Here is a 25,463-nt window from a genome sequence, read left to right as displayed (position 1 = left end):
AAAGCAACTATGATATTACGTAATATGTTCTCGTATATATTTATACATAGATATAACGACTAGGCACTATATACCACGACACTTCACATACATAAATCATAATATGTATTAATTTATACTACTGTACTAAAGACAGCAAAATTGTTATATGGGGAACACAGATAGAGAAACTATAGGCAAAGGTACTCCGAATCATAATTTTATTCATAACTTTTGTTAACCTCACAGAAACTGTAATTTTAATTCGAAGTATCCATATACTGGGTTATACTTACCGCCATACTCAATGATTAAATGGTTACTTAACCTAGTCCCTAGTAATTGATTGTTGAACAAAATCGTTACTAATAATACTTAAAGTAATAATTAATATGCGGGTTTAATGCTGAATGGCATTGTTTACCAGTCAACCGCAGAGTGGAGCAAACAAGTGTTATGGTAGGTTCAAATGAACTCAGAGTACAGCAATACTCATAGTAGTCTATGTATGGACAAAACTCCCGCCCTGTATTTAATTAGGAGATTTCTATAGAATAACATAATATATACACAATTACTCGTATATTGGTTCTTTTGTGACAAATTGAAAGCAATATTTTGTTACGCTCAATTCTTGAAGGCATATATTGCACTATATTATTATACAATATGTTATACAGTAGATAATATTGTGACCAATAGTGATGTTGGTGTTAAACAACTATAATGTATAATTTATCTAAGTAAATACAAGTATATTTTAGCAACGTTTTAGTTATAAAACACCTGTTAAATACATATTTATAAACACCGTGTTTATATATTAGCTAATAGTGAAAGCGTATCATTCATTACATAATTTGTAGTTTTTTTTTTGTAATATAAAATGCAATAATATGACAATGTAATATTGCGAACACATTTTTGGAAAGTTATATGATGAATGATGATGTATATGACATATTAAAGATTAATAATCTCGTTAGAAATACTATTTTATATTACATCTAATTACATAATATTTATATATTATGTGCGTAGCTTGTATAGCAACATATATTTAGGTATTAAACTAATTATACCTATGTATATTTGTCTAAAGATGGTGGTGTTCAAGCCCTTATCGACAATGTATTATATATGTACCAAATATTTAATAAATTATTGACAATTTAGTAAATTGAACTACAGTAAACTAATATTTCGCCACTCTTGTTATCACAAGATAACAAGAGTATATTCTACATTCAAAAGCGGCCATCAGAATAAATAATCATTAAACTAAAATATTCATCGGTAACCTAAATGGCTTAGCAATTAAGCTACGCAAAGCAAGAGCGAATATTGGTCAAGTTAAAATTAATTAAGTCAATGTATAACATATTTTTATATATCTAACGATAGTACACCATACATTATTCAGAAGACATATCGGCGATAAAGGCTCGAAACATAACAAATAAATAAATAACAAACAGAAAACATATTTATTGAGAGATTATTATGACAGAAAAATGATATTGCACATATTAATTTCTATTGCACCCGTATATATCTACTTAACAAGCCATCGAATCGACTATTCGATAACCCCCTTAAAAATGAAAAATATAGAAAATAATACTACGTATGAAACAACAGTTAAGACAATAAATTATATACCTCGTATTGCTACTAGGAATGTCAATAAAAAAATATCTAATACTAGCTCCTGTTATGCGGCTTTGCCCGCGTTCCCATAAGATAAAAAGTAACCCTCCTTCTGGCGCAGTCGGGTAAAAAGTCATATCATATCACCCAAGTCAGCTCATATCCTGTCTTTATACCAAATTTCATTAAAATCCGTTCAGTAGTTTCAGCATAATTGACGGGCAAACATCCAAACAAACAAACAAGCTTTCATATTTATAACATAAGTATGAAGTGTGATATTAACGGACTTTTTATAGTTGTCAGAGCAAAAAAAAAGTCTTATATATAAATAATAAATACAACTAATAAAGTTTGCTTAACTAAACCCTGCCAATTTATGTAGAAAGTCAGAATTGTCAAAATTATATAATTATAATTAGCTATTATATATTCATATTATGCGTGTTAATGACTAAAGCTATGTTACACGTACTCACGTACATCAGCTTCTTACGTTAATGTGATGTTGCAGATCAATTTACTTTCATTGGTACTGTAACAATAAATAATAATAATAAGTTGAAATAGATGTATTATTAATTATATCAATCAAAAATAAAGACACATACACCGGTTTCTTATGTATGCTTTACTGATATCATAAACACTGGTTTCTTTTCCTTGCCGATAAATTTTGAATATGTTAATGTCAAAATTGATATTTATTTTTTCTTTTATTCAACATTTTCGTCCAGTGAGTTATTAAACGTGGAAATAAATCCTATTTGGCATTCTGTTTTAACTGAGCGATGAAACGGGATAAAATGCTCAATAATATACTACTGAAAGATACTCTCACGCACATACATACATATATAACCTCACGCCTGTGTCCCATGGGGGTAAGCAGAGACATTGGAACGCCAATTGCTACTATCACGCATATATCGGTCAAAATTAAGTTATCTATCAAGAAATCGATTTTAATTTCAGCTCAGCTGTAAGAAAATAAATGGTTACAATTTGTATAAGCACCCCTACCACTTACCATGATCAGTGTCGTTAAGCAACGCAGCTAACTCGGCGACTCGATCTCGATGCGAATACATGTACATTTGCGCTTCCCACAGCATCGTGACTAACGTTTCATCGTTCTTCTCATCCATGGCGACGTCCTTCGACATTTGCGGCGAGAACCGGTAGTAGGGCACTCCCACTGCACTACACCACGCTCGCGCTCGGTCTACTACGCGACCGTCTGATTGTGTCGCCTGTGGATGAAAAAAAAAAACATATTCGTTTGAGAAATTACATATTAAAATCTTAGTGAATGCACGGTTGACGTAGTGGGGATTCTACTCTTGCAGAGTGAGGACTGGCGTGAAACAAGGCCTGCATTTTTCGATCGTTGATAAGTCGGCGTTTCGCCACCAACCCGCTTTCTGCCAGAACGGCGAAGCGAAGATGTGGCCGAAGATGGAACACACAGACTTAGAAAGTACCTATAGACTCTTGTTGAGGTTAGAAAGACCAAATCCAAATTCAAAACCAACCCCCTCCCTCCATCTTCAATCCCCCATCCTCAAACCTCCAAAAGGCTTGGATCGCATATTTAACTTCTTGGTGTTTCAAGGACAGCGCCGATTGCTTACCATCAGTTGATCCGGCTGACCATTTACTACCCCATATACATACTAAACTGTGATAGTTATTTGTTATTTTCGTCTCTATATTTATTTACACAGTATCACAATTACCTGGTCGACAAGAAGACCGCCGATAGCCGACAGTCCCCACGCGAGCCTCGCTGTGTCCCACAAACTCTCCGGCTTGAACACGTCTATATCTTTTAACTTCGATACGGGGATTAAACCTGGAAATTGCAATTTAATCATTATTTTCACGATAAAAAAGACCATCTCAACCTCATCAATCAAGTGACCGCGAAAGCAACTGTTGAAAAATGATGCATCTCGGTATTCATTCATACTTGATTTCGATTTCCAAAATTTTCAGAGCCTACAATAATATCCATTGTATGGAGATCTGCTATCTCCTAATGCTTGAAACTCGTATAAATAATCGGTTACTATTGTAACCGTCTTAGCCTTTATTAGTCTTGATCACAAACAGACTTACGGATAGGACGGAAAACTTTATAATAATTGTGAATTCGTAACTTTGTTTGTGCCATGTCATGTTCAAATACTCAAATGCCACTCAACGTTAAGTCGCTTTCAAAAATATTTCTGTCTCTATAAATTCTTTGTAAAATGACAGGGATAGCACGATATTTAAGTACAACTGAAAATTGAGTAGCATTTCAGTATTCGGGGGTCATTACCCTTTTTAGCGCCGCGCAATCAGTAAATTGCTTGGCAGTAAGTAGTAATTCACCTACCTGTACCACACGACACGACTACTTTAAGGTTGGTTTTCTTAGCTTCTTCGTGTTGCCCTGTAGCTCGCAATGCCAGGTTCAATTCCGTCAGCTCTGTCAGCACGTCTAATGTCGGATTGTTGCCCATCAAACCGCCGTCTAGGTATCTGTAACAGTTAAATATCCTCTTAGAATTTTACTATAGATTATATAAATAGGAACGTTGAAAAGATAATTCCATTAACCCAGTAAAAGTAGTAGTACCTACATTAAATCCATTGATTTCTTTTTTGATTGTGACATTTTTAGTTAATAAAGGTGGTTGGTAAGGCTGAGTACTAGGACTTTCTCATTTGCTGACATTTATACTTGTGTGGGACCAGTTTTACCCGTTTGTTGGTTGCAGCTTTCAAATTCGATAACATCAGATTATGTAGATACTTATACTTTGCAAATTTTTACAGCCAAACCCTGTACATAGTGTTTTATTAAGTCTTGACGACTTTGTAACATTAGCAAACTGACCTGCCCGAAGCCCTGAAGTATGAGGGCGCGGCTCCAGTGGCCCGGGCCGCCTGCCACACCAGCTGCTCGGACGGGGGCGGGGGCTGGGCTAGCGACACCACTGATGCTTGGTCCCCCGCCTCAGCGCGAGGACCTGAAATTAAAATGTAATAGATGATGTAGTTGCTGAACATGACAGATTTTGTGAGGATATTTATTTTATTTCGTACTGTTACAATAGGGACGACTTTTCTCATAATTAGAAATTATAAGCTCAAGTTTCTTCATGATGTTTTCCTTCACCGTTTGTCAGTGGTCTCTAAGTAATCTTGGAAAGTACATAGACCTAAAGAAAAAGAGGTAGGTTTCGAACCCGCACCCTCATTAATGAGAAGTGGGCGTATTAAATCTACGGACCACCACGACGTTCAAGAAGAAAAGTAATTGTCATTTATCAATTCTTCAGTCCATATCTGACTCTATCAAGAATACAATAAAGCCTAATTTTGTTTAACAGAGCAACAAAAATTTAATTGTGACTTCTCGTTTAAACGCATTGCGTAGGCGCCTGTTCTATGTACATATTGACTTCACCACACGAATTATATTTAGACTACAGTCATTTTAGAACTATTAGAGGATGTTTGCACTAAAAAACGCTTGCAATTCCCAAGGTCGATTAACAGTGAGTTCATTTTTATATTTCTAAAGGTCTCGAAAAGATCACCTCTAGCTAGTTCATGTCATTGTTTACCGGATGGCAACCACATTTTAGGTTTGTAAATAAGAATACGAAAACATTTAGAGGTTTAGACCAGATGTATCATTTAAAAAAATTGATTAAGAGGTTTCGGTTTTGGTGTTCAATATCTCTACAGATAATATTACTAGCTTCTACCAGCGGCTTTGCCCGCATTTCCGCGGGATAAACATGTAACTCCATAATAGCAGAGCATAATCTAGCCCTGTTCCAAATTTCATCTCGATCCCTTCAGCCGTTATGACGTGAAGGAGTAACAAACAAACATACAAAACTTTCGCATTTTGGATCACAGTGCTAGTGGAATATGTCACATAACTGATTGACGTGGTTAGGTTTAAGTGTGGGAGAGCCATGCTTCGGCACGAATGGGCAAATATAATAACTCCCAAAAAGCCGGCAACGCACTTGTAACGCCTCTGGTGTTTCAAGTGTCCATGGGCGGCGGTGATTGCTTACCATCAGGTAATACGTCTGCTCGATTACCGGCGTGTTTCATAAAAAAAAAAACTCGACTACTTCTGAACCACGCTGTGGACTCTTATTCTCTACATACGCTACAGTTACGTAAATAAGCCGTAAAACATAATTTGATTACGTTTCACGTTGTTTTAGAAGACTTACTAGTAGTTCCATTATGCTCATCAAGGATCTCCTGTGCAGACTTGTAGTTCCTGAACAGGTGGAGGTCTACAGGTTTCCGATCAGCCAGCAGGGCCAATATCATCAGCTTTGGATGTTGTATGTCCGACATTACTGTTTCTGTGCCTGTAATTTAGAGAAAACGTGTTGTTTTAGACTCGACTGCACGGTTGGTGCGGTGGCTGGGCGACCGGTTGCCGCGCAACGTGTAGCGGGTTCGATTCCCGCACGGAGCAACTCTGTGTGATCCACAAATTGTTGTTTCGGGTCTGGGTGTCATGTGTATATGAACTTGTATGTTTGTAAACGCACCCACGACACAAGAGAAAATCATAATGTGGGGCAAATAAAAAAAAAGCAAAAAAAGAAGAATTCAATTATTACACTGGATAACAGTGGTTGCAAGCGAGTATGAAGAAGTGGGTGAGACGTCATGATTCACGATGTTGACGATGAATATTTACATAATATTATAAGCACCCTGCAAAAAACTGTTTAGTTAAGAATAAGCTTTTGACCACTATTAAATCTAAGTACAATTTAAGATTATGTCACGCATTTCCTGACTCCGTCAAGTTATGAATGACCTAAAAAGGATAAATGACGAACCCAAATTAGAATTCTGCAAGTACAAACCCAGGAATAAAATTAAATCATTTATTCGAATTCAACCATAAATAGGTACTTTTGTAATGTCAACAAATAAAGAAATAATTGTCTGTCAGTCTGTCCGTCAGTGAAGTTAGGTGCTCGTTCCAAAGTGTAGCTTCGAATTGAGAAAAACGAGCACGAAACTCCATCAGTCATTCTTTTGAAAAATTACATGTTTACAATTTCTTTCATACATTTTTCCGATCAATATTTTTTTTCCAAATAATATTTAAGAACTAAGCAAAGATATTGCAACACGCAACACAGATAGTAGAACTAGTATAATAAAATCGATAAAAGATAATTTTATAAAAGGTATTTCAACATCAAATCGTTAATATTATCAAATTGAACAGACGTAGACGTTTACACCAACATAGGTGTAACAATGAGGAAAATTTTGATACTAATTTTGATATACAGGAAAATGTAATTTTTAGATAAATATCCTATTAACATAATTCTCATAACACAGCCAGATTAACGACCTTAATCTATATCTATACATATAATAAAATCGTAGAAAAGTGCTGTCTGTACATTGAAAATAAAAATAAAAAAAATAGCAGGGGTTATTGTTATGTCGATGTCGAACCCAAAAATGTAATTAACTTTTTTTTTGTCTGTTTGTCTGTTTGTCTGTTCGTCTGTGCGCGCTAATCTCAGAAACGGCTGATCCGAGTTGGATGCGGTTTTCACGAATATATTGTGGGATGCTTAAATTTACATTTAGTGTTTGTTTCATGTCAATCGGTTCATAAATAAAAAAGTTATGTCAAATTAAAGAATCACGTCGAACATTCTATGCTTATACCATTAATCTCCGCAACTATTTGACGGATTTGGTTGAAATTTGGTACAGATATAGTTTAGAACCTTAGAAAGGACATAGATATATTTTTATTTCAAAAATCAAAAAATAAAAATAAGAAATAAATTATAAATTATTTATAAATAATTCTATGTCGATCGTTACACGACTTCGGTTCATGTTATTGTTTTAATTTATCGAAAAAAAGTAAATAAATAGTAAAAAGGTATGAAAAAAATAATATCAATATAATAAAACATTTAGTACAAAGAAAATGCTCTAACGGAGTATAGATAATTCTATGTCGATCGTTACACGACTTCGGTTCATGTTATTGTTTTAATTCATCGAAAAAAGTAAATAAATAGTAAAAAGGTATGAAAAAAATAATATCAATATAATTAAACTTTTAGTACAAAGAAAATGCCCGAACGGAGTATAAATAAATAATCCAAGTTGTCTTTATCCTCGATAGATGGCGTTGGGATCGAAATAGATCGCGCTATGGTTTCGTTACATTCATTTGGTTGGGTATCGGCCGAGCGCTTCGGTACTATCGTAGAAAAAGTGTATTATCAGTCGTATGATTATTTGTCTGTAGTGGTCCTGCTGTTTCGTATATTCTAAATTGGTTTCGTTGTATTTGTCAATTAATAAGTTTATTTGTTGGGTTTTCCTTGTTTTTTGGTTAAACTATTTAACGTAGGTTTAGTTTGATATCGATTATTAGTAGTTACTGTAGTTAGTTTTTTTAATAAAATTGTAAGTCTAATTTTTTTTTTAATTAGATTAGATTTAAGTCGTTTCTTTTAAATTATTTAGTTTAAGCTTGGTTATTATAGCATAGAGGATAGGTTGTAATATAGTTTCTTTTTTAATTGTTATAAATTCGTAATTCGTAGCTTTCTTTAGTTTTAAGTTAGTTTAAGTCCGTTTTTAAACTATTTTTTCAATGCCCTAAGTGAGTATACATCTATTAAATTCAAACGCAGAGCTCATTATGTTGATTTTTGAAGAGTTCCCTGAAATATCTTCCACATCTCATTTTTGAAGAGATCCCGCGAGATCGGGAACTATGTGGTTAAAACCAAAAATTTGCCGGAAGTCACTATTCCACGCGAACGAAGTCGCGGGCAAAATTATGTAACACGTTATGTATTCTGAGTCAGATTTCCAAGGTTAAAGTTTTATTTAATTGACCAAGCTCCGTGCGAGTCACCATGACTATTAAAATTGTGTTTTGTCACAAATGGGTACGAAATAATCTGACTGTGATATCAGTATTTACTTTTGTATTCTAGTAAATATGAGATTGAGGTGGGAATATTTGTACATCTTTCTTGCAATTTTTCATTTGAAGGTGTCCATTTAAATGTAAACGTAGTAGTAGTGTTAACGATAGAATTAAAGAGCTTTTCACAAAATACAAAACTAATGATTCAGTATTAAAGAATAGGCCAATCTTAAAAAAATCATTCACGCAAAATACAAAACTAATGATTCAGTATTAAAGAATAGGCCAATATTAAAAAAATCATTATTCACGCAATGACGACATTATTTTCTCGGGCTCACCACATATTTCTGCTAGAACAAAACTTTCAATTAGCCACAATAAAATCAATATCGTAATATATTTTTATAATAACTATCGTGAGACATACTAAATTAACTAAAAATCACGGTTTACTCACGTCTACGCACGCTGCTCTTGATGCAGAGTCCCCCTGTGACTCGAAACTATTAGAGCTTTTCTCCATTAATAATACGTGAGTAAACCGTGATTTTTAGTTAATATCATAATAGTAGTATTACAAACTTACCCAAACAATCCTTTAGAATAGTCTCCAAAGCCTCCGAAGGATAGGGCCTCATGCCAATAAAAGCACACTCTTTCAATCTAAAATAGACTCTCTGGCATTCCCTTAAAGACTTCCCGCTGGCCAGGCCCAAAGCCAGTATACCTCCAGTGCTGGTACCAGCCACCCAGTCGAAGCATTCCACGATAGGTCTGCCAACAGCTTCTTCAAGACTGAGGAGTACCTGGACTAAGACTAGGCCTCGAATACCGCCACCGTCTAGGCAGAGTAATCTGGAATGGTAAATAGTGAATATTATATGCAAAGAAGAGCTTCATTGTTCGCGTGAAAAGCAGCGAGTATCTGCTATATCATTTATATTATTAAAATATATTTCATTTCTGAAATTACAAACGTCCAAATAATAATCAATTTCTTCCTTTTTCGCGTAAATCATGCGTTCAAAATTGGCAGCAACTTAATATCATCGTAAGGGCCTCAAACATGGGCGAGAAAAGTCATGGGATTATTTTCTTCCCTCGAAAAAGAAATAAAGGAATAAGGGGGCTCCAAAACTAGTTTTTATACGGAGTATTTTTTTTTTGCTTTTTTTGATTCGGCGAAAAAAGATCTCACCGTCCCTGTTTCTGGCTGGTATCATAACAAGCAGCTCTCTCCATAGCAGCTACGGACAACATTTGGCTGACCAGGTCTCGCGTGGAACTCCTGGCTACTGGAGGAGGTGGAACACCGTTATAGTCACCACGTGCTGAACAACTTGATCTACAGCCTGATATTTCTGGGGCACACCTGTAAAATGATAAATTAGAAATAGCGTAAAGGACGGTGATTACATTTGAAAATTGGCGAGAGTGAGTGAATGTTCTCTAAAGAAATGGTATTTTTTAACGGGATAAGCTTCGTACACCCTTCTTAAAACCACTGCAAGTCCTGTAAGCACGGATCTATAGTTGATACAATTATGAAAACACCGGAACACCTGAAGTCCGGCGCGTCTCAGGGACGTGAATAACTGTCTTGGATCTCGCAACGAAATAAATTAGATAAGAAAAGCAAACTATTGTTTTCCACTTTCCTCGGTGAATTTAATACAGGAGACAGAACGACAAAACGAAATGGTATGCAATTTTAGTGAGTATCTCTTATGGATTCCCTTTTAAATAACAAGAGTTATGTGCAAAACAAAATAACATACCTCTTAGCACCAACCGCATGCAAGACATACAATATTTTATCATAGTTACTGTTCGACAGTTCAGTAGGCAAGGTATGTCTTGGCGTATTCCCCATATTGTTCTTCGCTTCCAAATTGGCTCCAAACACGATCAAAGCTTGGACTATTGCTATATTCGGTTGTTTGACTGCTAGATGTAATGGAGTATTCCCTTCATTATCGCCTATGGAATGTTCAGCTCCTCTTGACAATAGGGCCATGGCACATTCTAAACGGCCTCGTAACACCATAATATGAAGAGCTGTTCTCCCATCGAAGTTGAGAGCGTTTATATCACAGTTTTTGTCCACCAGAGCTACAACCACTTCGCGGGAGATTGCCCAGTGAAGCGGTGTGCCTCCATGTTTCATGTCTTGTTGGTATAATTTGGGTTGATTGTCTTGAAGGAGATCACCGACGATACCTGTAATTTTGGTAAAATTATAATACGCTGTGTGTGATTTTCAATAGGGTTTAGATACTTAACTTTTGTAGTAAACTGTGTTAGTTGTGTGTAATAGAATCGTGTTTTGTTTTTTGTAAAAGCAGGAAATACATAAAGAAATAATTAAAAGCATTAAAAGAAAAAAGTTATTTACAAGCATTAAGGGTAAAACAAAAACTACTAACATGCAAGTAATCTATAATACTAGTCTACATAATACTATACTAAGATATTCTTTGACTTAAGATGAAGAGAAGAAGACACCCGAATCTCCTCTTTGGTAACTAAACAACTAAAATCATGCTCTATCTACCTGAAAATAAGGTCGTAGATTTCCTTACAGCTGACAAGTTGCCTTCGAAACAAACTAGAAAGAGCAAAGCACATATAAAGCATAGCATTAGCAGCAGAACCACAGTTCTAACAGAACTACTGTTACTTACTTACTGTACTAAGCATAGGATTATGTTAAATACTGTTGAACTACTGCATTCACTTATACTGTGGTATTAGCGTGAGTACCTTTCGTTACGTGACAAAGGTGCACAATTAAGATAAGCGCCCTTAGACCTGTATCGTACGCATCGTACGCATTGGACGGATCGCATCAGACAGATTAATATTTCAGATTGCGTCCACTGTGTCGACAGCCATCGGATTGCCGATGCGAGTGTCAGCAATCGAATTGGCGACACCACTTTCACTCGTACGCATCGCATGTAGGCATTGCCGATGAGTGGTCCGTACGGTGCGGATCAGTGGACGCTGTTGTATGAGTTTTTATACAAGACCAACTAAAATCCGTTGCGTATGATGCGTCCGATGCGGGCCTGTGGACGCTTACCTACCTTTAATAAGCTAAGTCCAAAAAAACTTCAAACTAACATACAATAAGAGAGTATTATTTACAAATAACAGCAGGAAAATAAACCATTCACCATACAAGGAAAGCGTATAAAGATTAGAACATATAGTAACAAAAATCTAAAGACACTAAAGGTTTTATACAGCGAAGTAGGTACAATCGACAAACCTGGTAGAAGACCAGTAGATCTCTTAGCTGCGGTTAGATTGACGTCTGCGCCCGCTAACATGAGGGCGCGTACGCAATCTGGTGCGTCCGCTAAACACGCTGTGTGTAGCGGCGTGTAGCCCTGCTTATTGTACACGTTTAATGATGATGGACTTTTGCTGGCTAAGGCCTGGAACAAAGTAAATTCTTTATTGTAAGGAAAGGTTCCAAAAGTGATAAAACCGTTGATAATTATGAGGTCTCATTATAAAGACTCGAGATTAAGATTGACTGCACGGTTAGCGCGGTAGCTGGGCAACTGGCTACCGTGTTACGTGTAGCGGGTTCGATAGTTCGATTTCCGCACGGAGTAACTCTTTGAGTGTTCCATAAATTGGTTGTTACGGGTCTGGATGTCAAGTGTATGTGAAATAGTATGTTTGTAAACGCACCCACGACACAGGAGAAAATCTAAGGGTGGGGTAGATTTGTTTAAAAAACAAATAGACCTAAAAACACAGACCAGACATTTGCTTTACCCAAAAACTATCTTACGGAAATCATTAATTATTAAACTTATCTTATGGTTTAGAGGTCTATAACATCTTCAAAGAATGTAGATTGTATAATAAAGGGGAAGACAAAAGTGCATACGACAACAACTTCACTTCATGTAGGTCTAGAGTTTAACTTTAATATTTAAAAACATAAATCATTGTTTCATGATCTCAAACAAAATAAATAGCGCGACAAACGTAATCTCTTGCATAGCGGGGTGTCTGTCAGCGACACGCAGATTTTGCAAGGGTTGATAGTCACAAAGGGACCTAAATATAAATAAGTCAGGTATTTAGCGCAGGCGCGAATCCAGACTCAGACCCGAGGGTTGAAACCTAGAGGGACGCGGTAGTCGCTCGGCGGTCTGCCTCGAAATCGGTTACCGCGCGCCATATTTTTTCAAACGTAATTATTTTTGTTATTGTCTATTGTTGTGTGTGTATACGTCTTGTTTATTTTGAAAATTGGTTAAAAATAATAATCGTACAGAAACTTTTTGATACTTTCGAGTATTTCGTGTTGGTAAACTTAATAATTTGTATAAGAAAAGTTATTTATATTGAGTTGCAATACGCTTTAAACTTGTAATCTAGAAGTTTGCAATATTTTTCGCGTTTCGTCAGAAAAAGTGATAGCTTAATTAATTAACGAAACGTAACAAAGAGACGGACAGTGTATCCTCATATTGATTTATTACATTCCCGCCTACAGCGAATGCAGGTTGTGATTGATTCACCCTCTCGTTACGATAAGGACGGAAATATTAACTTCGTATGTTAAAGGGAGATAAATAGTGTTACAGAGTGCATCCATCATCGATCGTGTCTCGTTTTATTTATAGAGCGAGTTAGGGCTTACATTGGGGACCTATACAAGGTGTTATTTATAGAACAGGACTTTAAAGTACACAATAAAAAATATTTGATTTGATTTGAAAGTTTCGGTAACATAAAAAAATAATGTTGTTTTAAATTGTAGCGATTCGAAAGTCAATTTGTACATGAATTTATAGAAGTGCTGAAACAAATCTAGCATTAGCAAGATTTTGCGTTAATTCTATTACCTAGGTACACCTTGTATATATTATTAGACCCCTTAGTGCCTACATTATTTGCAGGTCGTACATCAGTCTTCTGATAATGGAGCCGAAGACTTGCAGCGTCCTTGACTGTGACAGTAGAAGTGATCAAGGTGGTGATGAAGAAATTTATTTTTATGGGTAAGTATTTTTTTTAATTTGTGTTTGGATGAATTAATGTTTGAGTTTAGCGATCCTACAAGTGGTTGTTGATATCGAATCTTAATTGGTCTATTTTGGTCTAGCTCAAAGTATTAGGGTGCTTTGTCAACAGAGATGTGCTGTGAATGTGTTTGGCTTTCACCAATCATATTCATTGGTACACATAGCTTAGCACTGGTGAAAACGGACTCAGCTAAGCTGTTTTTTTTAATATAGAGATGCGTGCTGTGGGCGTGTGCTATGGGTGGTTTCCCTTCTGTCGATACATTACATACTGGAACTGCGCATTTTCCTCCCTTAGGTACATAGCTTAGTATCAGTGGAAACGGTCACATAGTTTCACAGCGTAGCTTCGTGGCATGCTTTTCTCAACCTTGAGTTTGATTTAGGTACTACACCTTAACAGTTAATAATAAAGACTGTATAGACATCGATGTGTATGGTGATGGTGCTGTGATGTCCGCCAGTCCCTAAAGAATACAGAAGTGAGTGAATTATGTACCGAGTTCAGTATCTAGTATTTAGGGCAGGAGTTTCCAACCTTTTACTGGTAAAGGACAGCTTTTATCATTCTTGTTAGGTTAGGGACCACTATTACTTTCTTCATATGGCCAGTCAGACGTACCTATCCCTATAGGGGCGGTATTTAGCGATAACGATAATAACTCAGGTATTTCGGTTTTTAACTAACAAGGGAAAAAAAAATCACTTTCTTCATGTGGTTCTCCCGCCTTGGGCGAGGCAAGAGGGAGTGTCAGACTTACTGACTAAAAACCACCCCGTTCCTTCTCCTGCTTTTCGAGCCGGAGCCCCGGTAAACCCGCTAGGTAGTCCGCAGCTCCGGATACACATATAGTATACAGTGACGTTTTTGAAACCAGTTGCTTTTCTCAGTTGTCTCATTTGATATAAGTTTAACTTGAGGTATAAGTGCTATATCCGTGGTATTTATTGGATAGAGGTGTAGTTTTTTGTTAGATTTTTTTTCATATCGCGGTAAATTTTTGGATTCTGCGGAACCACTGCTTTAGGGTATTACGTTTAACGAAATCGAAGCGAGACCGCGTTCGGCGCTCTGATTCGTCGCTTCATTCGAACCAACCAATTAGTATAAGTTTGTTTTTCGTTTAACGAGATTCGAAACGATAGCGCGTTTGGCGCTCTGATTGGTTGGATTATTCATGCCAGCCAATCAGAACCCCAAACGTGCTCTCGTTTCGCATATTGCAATAGCATCAAACCATTTACTTACTTACTACCAACTTACAACCTAATTATTTTCGTAATAGATTCCCGAGGAAGCCGAAATATCGTAAAGTTTGGGTGGCTGCAACTGGCCGTTCTTACTGGTCTGCAAAGAGGAGCTCCAGAATTTGTAGCAAGCACTTTTTGCCCACTTGCTTTGCTGAGGGAGAAGGGAAATCCTTGCTGGATGACGCTGTACCTACTGAGGTAAGAGGAGAGTCTCTTTTTATAGAACAGGGGTCAAACCATGAGAGAGAATCATTCGCGACTCAATCAGAAACTAATGCATACATTTTTATGCGATTTTCATAGACAAATAAACAGCGGATAGAGATATTTAAGGAACATTATTTGCCGATATCATATATTTTTCTTATTTAACCAAATTAAAATTACTTTTTGTACATTTTTAAATGTTCTTGTTTGCAGTTCATCAAGACTCGGCCCCCTGGGAGCCCAATGACAGTTCTGAGTAGATTAATTTTGGAAGAATATTTGGAGCGCAACAATATAGATGAATCGGCCGAAGTGTCGGAATCAGAAGTAATGAATGTAAGTAATACCCATTTACGACCAGTTGCGTTCTTTTAACACCTATAAAATTGCCACAAGACATACTTTTCAAAACTAAGCTATTATTTAATTTATCTAATATTAACTAAGCTATTAATTAATTATTTAATTTCAAAAACTTCACAATATATTCCCGACCCATTTTTACAACAAACCGAAAACTATATACTTACGTATATCGTAAGTTACACTTTTTTATAAAACATTTTCTAAGATGAAGAAAAACTTTTAACAACGTGTCCGCTGTTGACTTAATTAGAATAACAAACATGTCCAAAATTTTGAAAATTTTTGGAAAATATATTTTTTGTGTTTGCAGTTCGTGATGAAAGAATTTGGCGAAGAATATTCAGAGCCTGAGGAAATGGATGAAGCGGCTGAAAGGCCCGAACCAGGAGTAGGTATACAACATAACATTACATTACCACTTTCAATCGCCAATAATTAAAATTAAATATTCAATGTGCGTTACAATTGATAAGAATTCTAATAATCGACCTCACGATCATTTCGAGCATTGCCATCTGTTTTGTCTACACATTGTTAAAAGCATTAGAAATTAGTTTCAACGTCTAATCAAAAATCGTTTTCTTTAGTTCAACTATGAAACTGCGCGCTCTCCTTCTGAAGACCAAGTCGACCCTGGTATGGTATTAAGAAGCACAGCAGCATCAGTATCTGAACCGGGAACGAGTTCTACAGTAGCTGAAGAAGAAATACATAATGAGCCTGGTACTACACCTCCACAGTCATCTACAAGTGAGGTAACAAGCCCTACAGAAGAATTGACAGAGACTCTTTCACTTAGCTCCCCAACGAGCCCCGCAACGCCCGAGAGACATATGGCACCAGAAACTACAAATAATTCAACACCTGGGTCTGATGATGGATCGGGATCCAACTTTCTTCCATCATGGGTAAGGATCCGCCCTGAACGTCCTGCCCGTAATCCTAAGGAAGCAGGTATGACTTTCAGGAAGAAGCTGTTCACTTTCCTTCGCTGTCCATACAACCCGTTGGACATAGAGTCAGATTTACGGACATTGATATCTTTGGGGGTAAATATTTTTATTCTACGCAGAGGCAACTTCAGATCTGTTGTCAATTCGCTTTTCCGCTATCTGATGAAGGCATAAGCAAGCCCAGCTAAATAGCAAAGCAGTCATTTAGGTACATATCTACATAGTCAATAATAATGTCAAATGATAAATCTGCAAACGTGTCTAATCTTTGAATGAACCCCTTTAGCTTTCAGTGTGTAAAATTGTAATCTCTTCATGTAGTAGTGTTTATCAAACGAGAGATATCAAAGAATCGTAGCAACTGGCGTTCCATAGTCTCTGCCTCCATTCTGCCTTCATCTGCCCCCATTGGAAACAGGCGTTATTTATGTATGTGTGTATGATGTATGTTTATCAAATAATTAAGACTAATGCGATTTTTTCGCATTATTATGATATGGATGTCTAAATCAGTAGTAAAACTTGGTAATTTTTATTCGTGAGCAAGCGCCAAAACATATCGGTTTGTAAAACATTCGCATACCTATTCATTATTACCTAGAAATGTGGTGAAGCTAATATTCACCAGAAAATAAAATAGCTGGTCTGAAATAAACATTCAAATGATTTTACCGTTAAAATAAATGTAGTTATTTGTCGCTTTTGTAGATGTAGTTTAAGCATTTGTGGAACTGATAAAAATGGACTGAATAGAACGGCACTAATATTGGATTGTAAGGACGACCTTTGGAAAAATATTCCAACGAATTAAGAACCTCCTCTTTTATTGAAGTTGGTTGAAAGCGCACAGTCTGCATTGTATTTAGACAATAAGAAATGTATGTTTAACCAAGTTCTTGTGAGTATTCGCTAATGTTGAAAAAGTGCGAAAGTATTGTGGATTTTACCTTCTTATGACTGATAAAAAGGCGTACGTAATTACGGACTCCTTTTAATCAATCTTACACTTGTATGTGCGCGAGTAAATGAGAAAGTTAAATTTATTTTGATATGGTAGTTTATTATTCATCAATAGCGAATGCTTGCGGAAAAACGTATCTTTATCGTAATTATGTAATCGTCTATATGCCTAACAATATAATATTAATATAGGAAACTTGTGAGACATACTAAAGTAACTAAAAATCACGAAAAAAACGAAACAGCGTATGCAGACGCGGTAACGTCGTCGCGTCTGCTGCTCATGATGAAGAGTCCCTCTGTGACTCGAAACTAGTAGAGCTTTTCTCCATTGATGTACGTGAGCTGCGTAAAACCGTGATTTTTAACTGTTCAATTTAAATGTTGATTGAATGGTGGATGAAGATTTATGTATTATCGTAAAATTAATCTACATTAAATAATCTCATTGTAATCTGATCAATTTCAATAAAGTTCACAACCACATAGACTCGTTTTATTTCTAACGTCTGTAGAATATCCCAAATTAAAACTAAATACATATGTGCATATAGGTACTTAAAACTTAGTTTGAAATTCCATTGGATATCGAATTAGAAATCGCAAGATTGGGATTTTCGACGAACTAGACAAGATCTAGAAAAGTGGCGCTTAGACACGTATAGATTAAAAAATCTCGGAGTATAGGCATGGAAACTATTTAATTTAATTTATTTTACACTTCATGTACATTTTACAATGGTGGACTTAATGCCAATTTGGCATTCTCTAACAACTAGATTCCTTGGTTATACTGCGAGTAGTAAAGCGTAGCTGCTATAATTATACAAGTTAAATGGGCAGACAATTATTTACATCTCACAGAATACTAGTCTAGAGTAGTGAAGTGCGTATGTACCATACAGCAAGTACAAAGAGGAGATGACATAATGTAATTGTGCACTGTCACAAAACATCAACCCTACCCAATGATATCATAAGTAAAAAGGTGTAGATAGGTTATAAGCGTTCAGGCTTTTTTATGGTATAACTTATAAGCCAGTAAACGATCAAACGGATCACCTAATGGTAAGCAATCGCCGTCGCCCATGTACACACGAAATAGGTTAGGGATTTAAGGGTTGTTGGGGAATCAGGGATTGAAAAGATTGGTAAGGGGGGAAATTGGGCCTCCGGTAACCTCATTCACTTAACGAAACACAACGCAAGCGTTGTTTCACGTTCGTTTACTGTGAGGCCGTGGTATCACTCCGTTCGAGCCGGCCCATTCGCGTCGAAGCATGTCTCTCTGTTGTAAAATGTTCTTATTATGTCTACGCTGCCAGTATAAAGTTCCAATGTCCGGTGATATCGTATCAAAATGAATCTTGACATATTATTGGTGGAAAGAGTGAGTGGCGTGATATAGGAACACTCTCCCGGAACCGTTTCTTATCACAAAGTCCAAAAATCGTTAGTAAAATAGATAAAGAGGTTAAACATTTTTAACACTTTCATAACAGATGACCCATTTGAATCAAGTTATATCAATTTATTTATCTATGTAATATATAAACATGCATGTTGTGTATGTATTGGTTTATTTAGATTATCTATACACGTATTTTAGACCTATGTTATCTGAAGCGAGCTGTGTATCTAACGCGTGGTGTGAGTCAGGGACTGGAAATGGAGTGATTTAATCGAATCGTGTATGGACTATAATGTTCTTAGGTCGTTAGGTATATAGAAGGATTAGGTAAGCGTAAGCTCTGATGTTCTGTAGACAGGACAAAGACTAAACTTATTTAGGATAATACTAGCTACTTCCGCGCGGTTTCACCCGCTCTGCTCGGTTTCTTTTGATCGTATATTTATTTTTATTTTATTTATGTTTTTTTTTCTTGATAAACTGATTATCCAACACAAATAGAATTTTTCAAATCGAACGTCGTAGTTCGCTAAACAAACAAACACTGAAGTGTTTATTGAACGCACTAATCTCCGATCTTCAATATAATTCACCTTTATATACTAGTATAGATATAGAAAAGTAAAAAGTATAGTACTCCATTCTCTTTTATCTCCTGGGGCTCATGTGTCTGTTAATTTCCTGCCTCCCTTCACAATGACCCCGCTGAGCCGAGGTTCGAACCCTACAGGGGGTGTTTAGCGATGCGATCATAGTTTATACCTAAGTGTATTTCTAGCCCTAACTGAAGCCCTAATTTTGAAACCAGGTTAAGTACCTAATCAGTAACCGTAGCACGTTAAACCATGAGTGTGTAGATGTTTTGATTAAGCTAAATTTTTAAAAGGTTCTATTGACATGTCCCGTTTGTTTGTTAGGGTTAAATTTAGTCATTGCAATTGTATACCAGTCCAGACAACAGAAAAACATATATAGCTAGAAAGTAATACCCTGGAGCTTTCGAATGCCTCAGCTTATTTTTAATGCATTTGAAATTACTAGATTTCGAGTAACAGTTTATTTTTAATGCATCTAAAACACTAGATTTCGAACGCAAAGCCAAAGAAAACACTTTGACAGACAGCTAGACAACTAACAACTTTTTAAAAGAGCATAAAACACATCTACTTCACAGAGTAACTTAGACTATACTCCAAAGAAATAAAGCTTCAAATGGAATGGACGTTTATTTTAAAATATTTAGATTAGAATTGTAATTATAGAAAAATCAATAACTTACGTTAATAATTTCTTTGTTGCTAGCAGCTGCGTAGTGGAACACCGTGTTGCCTTCAAGGTCGATCACATCTAGGGAACAGTGCAGCGAGACTAGACTTTGGACCATGCGCACATTGCATGATTTTACAGCCACCTGAAATAGAGGAAATGTTTTAATCCTAGAGTTTTATTATGGGGGCAAACGAGCATTGGAATCACCTGAGGGCTAAGTACGAGTTTGTTTTAGGTTTTACGGGACCACGTTTGGCGCTGTGATTGGTTGGTTCGTTGGAGCCGGCCAATCAGAGCGCCGAACGCCATTTTGTTAGCGGTTTTGTACCTGTCTACATACTTAACAGAAGATTAACAAACGTGTTGTTTGCAATTTAGGACTCAGATTTGTTTTAAAATATTTAATACCTAAGTATCTCTATATGTAGGTACTCTTTTCGCAGGTAATATTATGCATCTGTCCCTATACATACCACCTATTATGAAACATATACAAGAGTAAACATCTGTTTTATTTCATGAGAAATACGGTACTTATGTAAAAAATCAAAGTTATGAAATCAGTATCACAGACATTATTTGCTTAATTTATGTTTACAGTAAATATATTCTATTTTCTTTCTAATTCATCGGCTCATTGTGCTATTAGTTCTTTTCGCAATTTTAAATGAAGAAACCAGTATATCGCTGAGAGTGGTGGTGTAATTCAGTCAAGGGCTTAGCACGAGTTAGCTTTACATTTAACGAGATCGAAACGATACCGCGTTCGGCGCTCTGATTGGTTGGTTCATTCGCGCCGGCCAATTAGAGCGCCGAACGTGGTCTCGTTTATATTTCGTTAAACGTAAAGCAAACTCATGCTAAGGGTACTGTATCTAATTTCACCCACGACTGAAGAAGTCACGCAAAACGTAAATTAAAGGAATTCTAATTAAAAACAGATTAGTTACTTTTGGACGTACGATTTTCCGCAAGGGAGTTTGTTATACCTGTAGTAAAAGCCACTTAATTCATTACTTTAATAGTACCTTTATTGAAGTCATTTATGGTCAAATACTCAAACGTCACTCAATGTTAAGACGCTCTCAATTAATATAGTTCTGTCCCTACAATTTCTTTGTAAATGACAGAGATAGCACGAGATTAAAGTACAACTTAAATTAGAGTAAGTAGCATTCCAGTATTCGGGCGTTAATGAAGTGAATTTAATTTCATTGAGAGTCCATTATTAGAAAGTATGAAATAAAACACATAGGTAGGTATAACGAGAGAATTTGCTATCAATCTAAGCCTAAACAAAAACGTCTAGAAAAGACTAGCTAATATCGTAACATGATCGATTCATTGCTGTTTACTCATTCTGAAATAACAAACGTGACGACTAGATTACTGTATAGTGTGTAGATATACTCTTGATGTATCTAAGTATGTACATGTCACTAACCTAGATACTCTTGGCGATGAATCAAGTTGTAACTTGTAATATATGGCTATTCGTGACGTCATTTATAAACCCAATAACTGAAAAATATTAACAGGGAATTCCTGGAAAGGAGATTCCAGGGAACCCCTTTTAAAAATCAGACGATTTTATGGCAATCTCACTTTTACGTAGAAATCCCCAGATTGTGAGAAGTGTATTTACAAAACTTTGGATTTCTAAACAAACTCTGGCCTGGTTATGAGAACTTCAAAAAATCTTAAATATATCTTATCCATTTCGGAAATTGAGTTCAGTCGTTAAGTTTGCGAAGACGAACAAACAAACAAAATTACGACAGATCGCTATAATTAAGTAAAAAAATAATGCAATGTCTCTTTGTCTATGTGTCTGATACCAATCATTATCACAAATGACATGTACAACAAAACGCGAAGCATTGTTTTTTTTCTTTCTCATTACTGAAGTAATTACACGAACTCCAGTGAAGCTATCTTCATAGTTTAAATAGATATAGTTAATCTTTGAATCATTGCTATTCTTGACCTTTAGACATGAAGGAAATAATTACCAAGAAGTACATAAACAAAGTTATACACTTATATACACGTAGTACATAGTGTATGTTACTAGTGCATGTACTATGAGTCACAATAAAGTTGTCACTAGTATTTATAAGAAAAAAAAATTCAACCTTTTTAGTGGTTTGGGCTATGGAAACCTCCTTATTGGTTTAGTTTATTCTATGGAATTATTTTATGGTCCCAGGAAACTTTAACTATGACTGGCAATAATAATAATTACTCAGTCATTTGACCTAAATTAATCATATAGGTAAAACAATTTGAGGAATTCCCTATACCATTTCTAAGATATGAGAATTAAACCTTGATAGGTCAAGACACTAACAGCATAATTTGCTAAAGAATATGAAGAAAAATGTGCCTAATACAGTATTATGTAACACACATTTTCATCAATAATGTTTTGTCCAGCTCATTTAAAAATTACACACCCCTTATCTTAGTATTATTCAAATCTTAGGTACCTATGCATATCATGTAGATGCAAAATGAAAAATGTGCCTGCACAATACTTTCTAAAATTTCATCAGCCTTTTTACTATTAAAAAACTTACCATCAAAGGTGTAGCTCCAGTCAAAGGATCAATATCGTCTAAATGTTTCTGAACTTCAGGGTCGTTGAACTGCTCGCTCAGACCAAAGTGTGCCATCATGTGGGCAATGGTCCATGATTGGTGTTGAGATAATGTGTCGCATAGTTTCTGAAGAATTGCTACTGTGCACTGTAAATGGAAATATTGAATTAGTTGTGTATTATGTAATAACTAAATTAAATTTCTCTTGTGTTTACAAAAGGTTTCAATGTTATTATTCATTATGAAGAAGAAAAATCTTTACATTTACTATATAATATGTAATTAAATACTTTAAATAAAATATGACAAATGATAATTTTTTTGAGACGGAAAAATAAATTCATACATGACAATTATGTTAAGTGCGCAAGTTTTAAATCAGTTTCATAGTTAACTGTATGTATATTTTTTTACTGAAGATTTAAAGTAAATATGGGTAGATAAAGTATAATAACAATGACACTAAACTTACTTCTTTAGTGATCTTAATAAATATTGGTATTCTTTCTTTATAAACTATGAATTTCTCTTCAGCCTCCTCTAATGTTTTAGCTCGACATAAACTGCAAAAATAGAAAAAACACTTTATTTTTGTACACATAACTAACTACAGTAATTAATATATTCTTAATATGTTCATTATGTACCTATTTTATCATTACAGATTTTAACCTTTCAAAGTATATTAATAGCAGCAGTTTTCGAAAATAAAAATAAAGTAATCTTGTGAATTTCTAAGCTCTTAACAATATCCTAACTCATAAATATTGAAAAACATAGTAAATATCCCGTTTTCTGTTTCAATTCTACTCTTAACAATAATTTAATTTTCAGTGTAGTTTTTAATGCTTTGTTCGGTGTAGGATTAATATTTTATTAAACTAGACATTACACATGTCTGTTGTCTTGTTTAATAAAATATTTAAATACTCATATGATAACATCATAATCTTAATTCCAATGCCAATGATAGCTCTAATAATACATAAGGAAAATATAACTTGTATATTAAACTGATAGTAAGTGAGTTATTAATAAGTAATATTATATCTACATACTGATTAGAATAATGCTTGTAAGCATCCTTAAAAAATGAGGTAGTGATGTAAGACCTTTCTTATTCTTACATCACATTCACTATTTTTATTTTAAATGAAAAAAGATACAATATTGTTGAATTAGTTTAAACTTTATTTCATTACTGTTAAAATCTCTTATTCAGTAATCATTAGTATAATATTTACCATATGGGTGTCAAATAGAATTAATAATAGACAGTGATTAGTTATACATTTAAATTGGATAACTTATCTAAGTATCTACAATACCAGTACGTAATTTTATTTAAATAATAATCACATTCATAAGTAGTCTTTGCCAAAATTGTAAAAAACAATTGGCAATTATCATTAAATAGATGAGTCAAACCCATTTATAATATCTTACCTGTACATCTGATGTAAGCTCTCAGTAAAAGGTTTATGGAGTACTATTTCGAAGTATTTGTCCTTCGTGTTCTTGCCATCATTTGGAGATTTTGGCCCATACAATAGGATCGAATCTTCACGGTAATGGATCGGCCTTGAAATGTAGTTATCTGACCGCACCTCTATCACTTTTGTTGGAGCCTCCTCCGTGCCCAAAAGGCCACGAAAAACTAAAATTTACACACACATAAGTTTCAATTTTCAAATAATATTTACAAAATGATTACAGAGTGCAATTCAAATACTTAAACAAGGTAAGAAATGGGGACTTACTAGAATTTAACATTATGTAGGATATTATTTTGACCTTTTTGTTTAAACTGGTTTTAAATTCGAATTATTAATCTTATTTATTGCACAACACAATACAAATTTTAATCTCGCACTGAAATACGACGTTCGACATCTAGTCTGTCCTATTGACAAATGACAACTAATCACTGACATAACACAGAAAATGACATTGACAATGTCAATTTTGTTTTCTTCGCGTTTTGTTACGATCAGAAAGCTACTAAAATAAATAAAAAACGCATTAATATTAAAAACTTACGCATGTACAATAGTTTACAATACTTCTTATCCCTTGACCCTTTGTTTAAAGTATGCAGCCCATTGCAGCCATTAATTAATTATATTATTGTAAGCCTTGGCGATCCAAGTATTGATCGCTTTTGTATTCGTTTGAAAACGGATATTGATTATTTTTTCCCAACAGTATTTTCTTTCCGTTTGTAAATAACAAAAATAATTTAGAATAACTTTAGTATAGCTGTAAGTTTTGGATTCTACTTCAAAAAGAATTCAGCTTCATTAATTATGTATGTTAAAGGGTCAACGGTTTATTCACATTTCAACAGCTTGACAAGGAAACTTCAAAGTTCGACTAGTTTCAAGTCACACTAGGAGCTTATAAGATACAGCGAACAGCGAACCTCGCGTAGCCACTCCAAAAATCGACTACATTTTTTTTATATTTGATGACCCGACGTTTGGCCACTATCTCGCCTAGTGGTAAATGATGATGCGGCCCATGACGGAGCACATCTGTCCATAAGCAACCTATTGACTCGGGCTTTGAATATACCTAGGTTATAGCTATCAGGAAACACAAACTCTGGTAAAGAATCCCACTTCTTAGCAGAAGCTTGAAGCAAAGCGCTTTGTGCAAGCGGGTGGGATATCTTTCATGAAGCGGTGGCTCTTCAGATTGTCTTGTGGTTCGATGATGGAAAGGACTAGGGGGAATGAAGTTCCACGCACACCCACCGATATGTATCCGGTAAAATACCGAAAGGCTTGCAACTTT

The 25,463-nt window shown here is 35.3% G+C and overlaps 2 protein-coding genes across 5 annotated transcripts; one reads left to right on the top strand and one right to left on the bottom strand.

The window, feature by feature from the left end:
- Nucleotides 1–1,389: 1,389 nt before the first annotated feature.
- Nucleotides 1,390–24,593, bottom strand: LOC118272510 (85/88 kDa calcium-independent phospholipase A2). Of its 2 annotated transcripts, XM_050693452.1 has the most exons (16): nucleotides 24,428–24,593; nucleotides 24,114–24,324; nucleotides 23,140–23,230; nucleotides 22,647–22,814; nucleotides 20,078–20,209; nucleotides 11,871–12,039; nucleotides 11,151–11,204; nucleotides 10,375–10,816; nucleotides 9,795–9,968; nucleotides 9,183–9,451; nucleotides 5,880–6,023; nucleotides 4,517–4,649; nucleotides 4,013–4,158; nucleotides 3,369–3,484; nucleotides 2,660–2,882; nucleotides 1,390–2,164 (listed from the first exon to the last, which is right to left on the bottom strand). In XM_050693452.1, exons 1-16 carry the CDS (start codon nucleotides 24,438–24,440, stop codon nucleotides 2,145–2,147), a joined length of 2,505 nt encoding a protein of 834 aa, XP_050549409.1. In that variant the 5' UTR covers nucleotides 24,441–24,593; the 3' UTR covers nucleotides 1,390–2,144. The 2 variants fall into 2 exon arrangements, with proteins under 2 accessions (XP_050549409.1, XP_050549410.1); XM_050693453.1 differs by lacking the exon at nucleotides 11,151–11,204 and having other exon boundaries at nucleotides 1,391–2,164.
- Nucleotides 12,697–17,873, top strand: LOC118272511 (THAP domain-containing protein 1). Of its 3 annotated transcripts, XM_050693467.1 has the most exons (7): nucleotides 12,716–12,812; nucleotides 13,525–13,626; nucleotides 14,937–15,099; nucleotides 15,322–15,444; nucleotides 15,785–15,862; nucleotides 16,062–16,197; nucleotides 16,274–16,516. In XM_050693467.1, the coding sequence occupies exons 2-7, from the start codon at nucleotides 13,547–13,549 to the stop codon at nucleotides 16,384–16,386; spliced, it is 693 nt and encodes a 230-aa protein (XP_050549424.1). In that variant the 5' UTR covers nucleotides 12,716–12,812; nucleotides 13,525–13,546; the 3' UTR covers nucleotides 16,387–16,516. The 3 variants fall into 3 exon arrangements, with proteins under 3 accessions (XP_050549425.1, XP_050549424.1, XP_050549423.1); XM_050693468.1 differs by having other exon boundaries at nucleotides 12,697–12,812; nucleotides 15,785–15,866; nucleotides 16,062–17,873; XM_050693466.1 differs by having other exon boundaries at nucleotides 16,062–17,873.
- Nucleotides 24,594–25,463: the final 870 nt, after the last annotated feature.

The sequence above is a fragment of the Spodoptera frugiperda genome, chromosome 4 (genome assembly GCF_023101765.2).
Source record: "Spodoptera frugiperda isolate SF20-4 chromosome 4, AGI-APGP_CSIRO_Sfru_2.0, whole genome shotgun sequence".
Lineage (NCBI taxonomy): Eukaryota > Metazoa > Arthropoda > Insecta > Lepidoptera > Noctuidae > Spodoptera > Spodoptera frugiperda.
The sequence above is the reverse complement of the archived record's forward strand: the minus strand, read 5'-3'. Positions and strand labels throughout refer to the sequence as shown.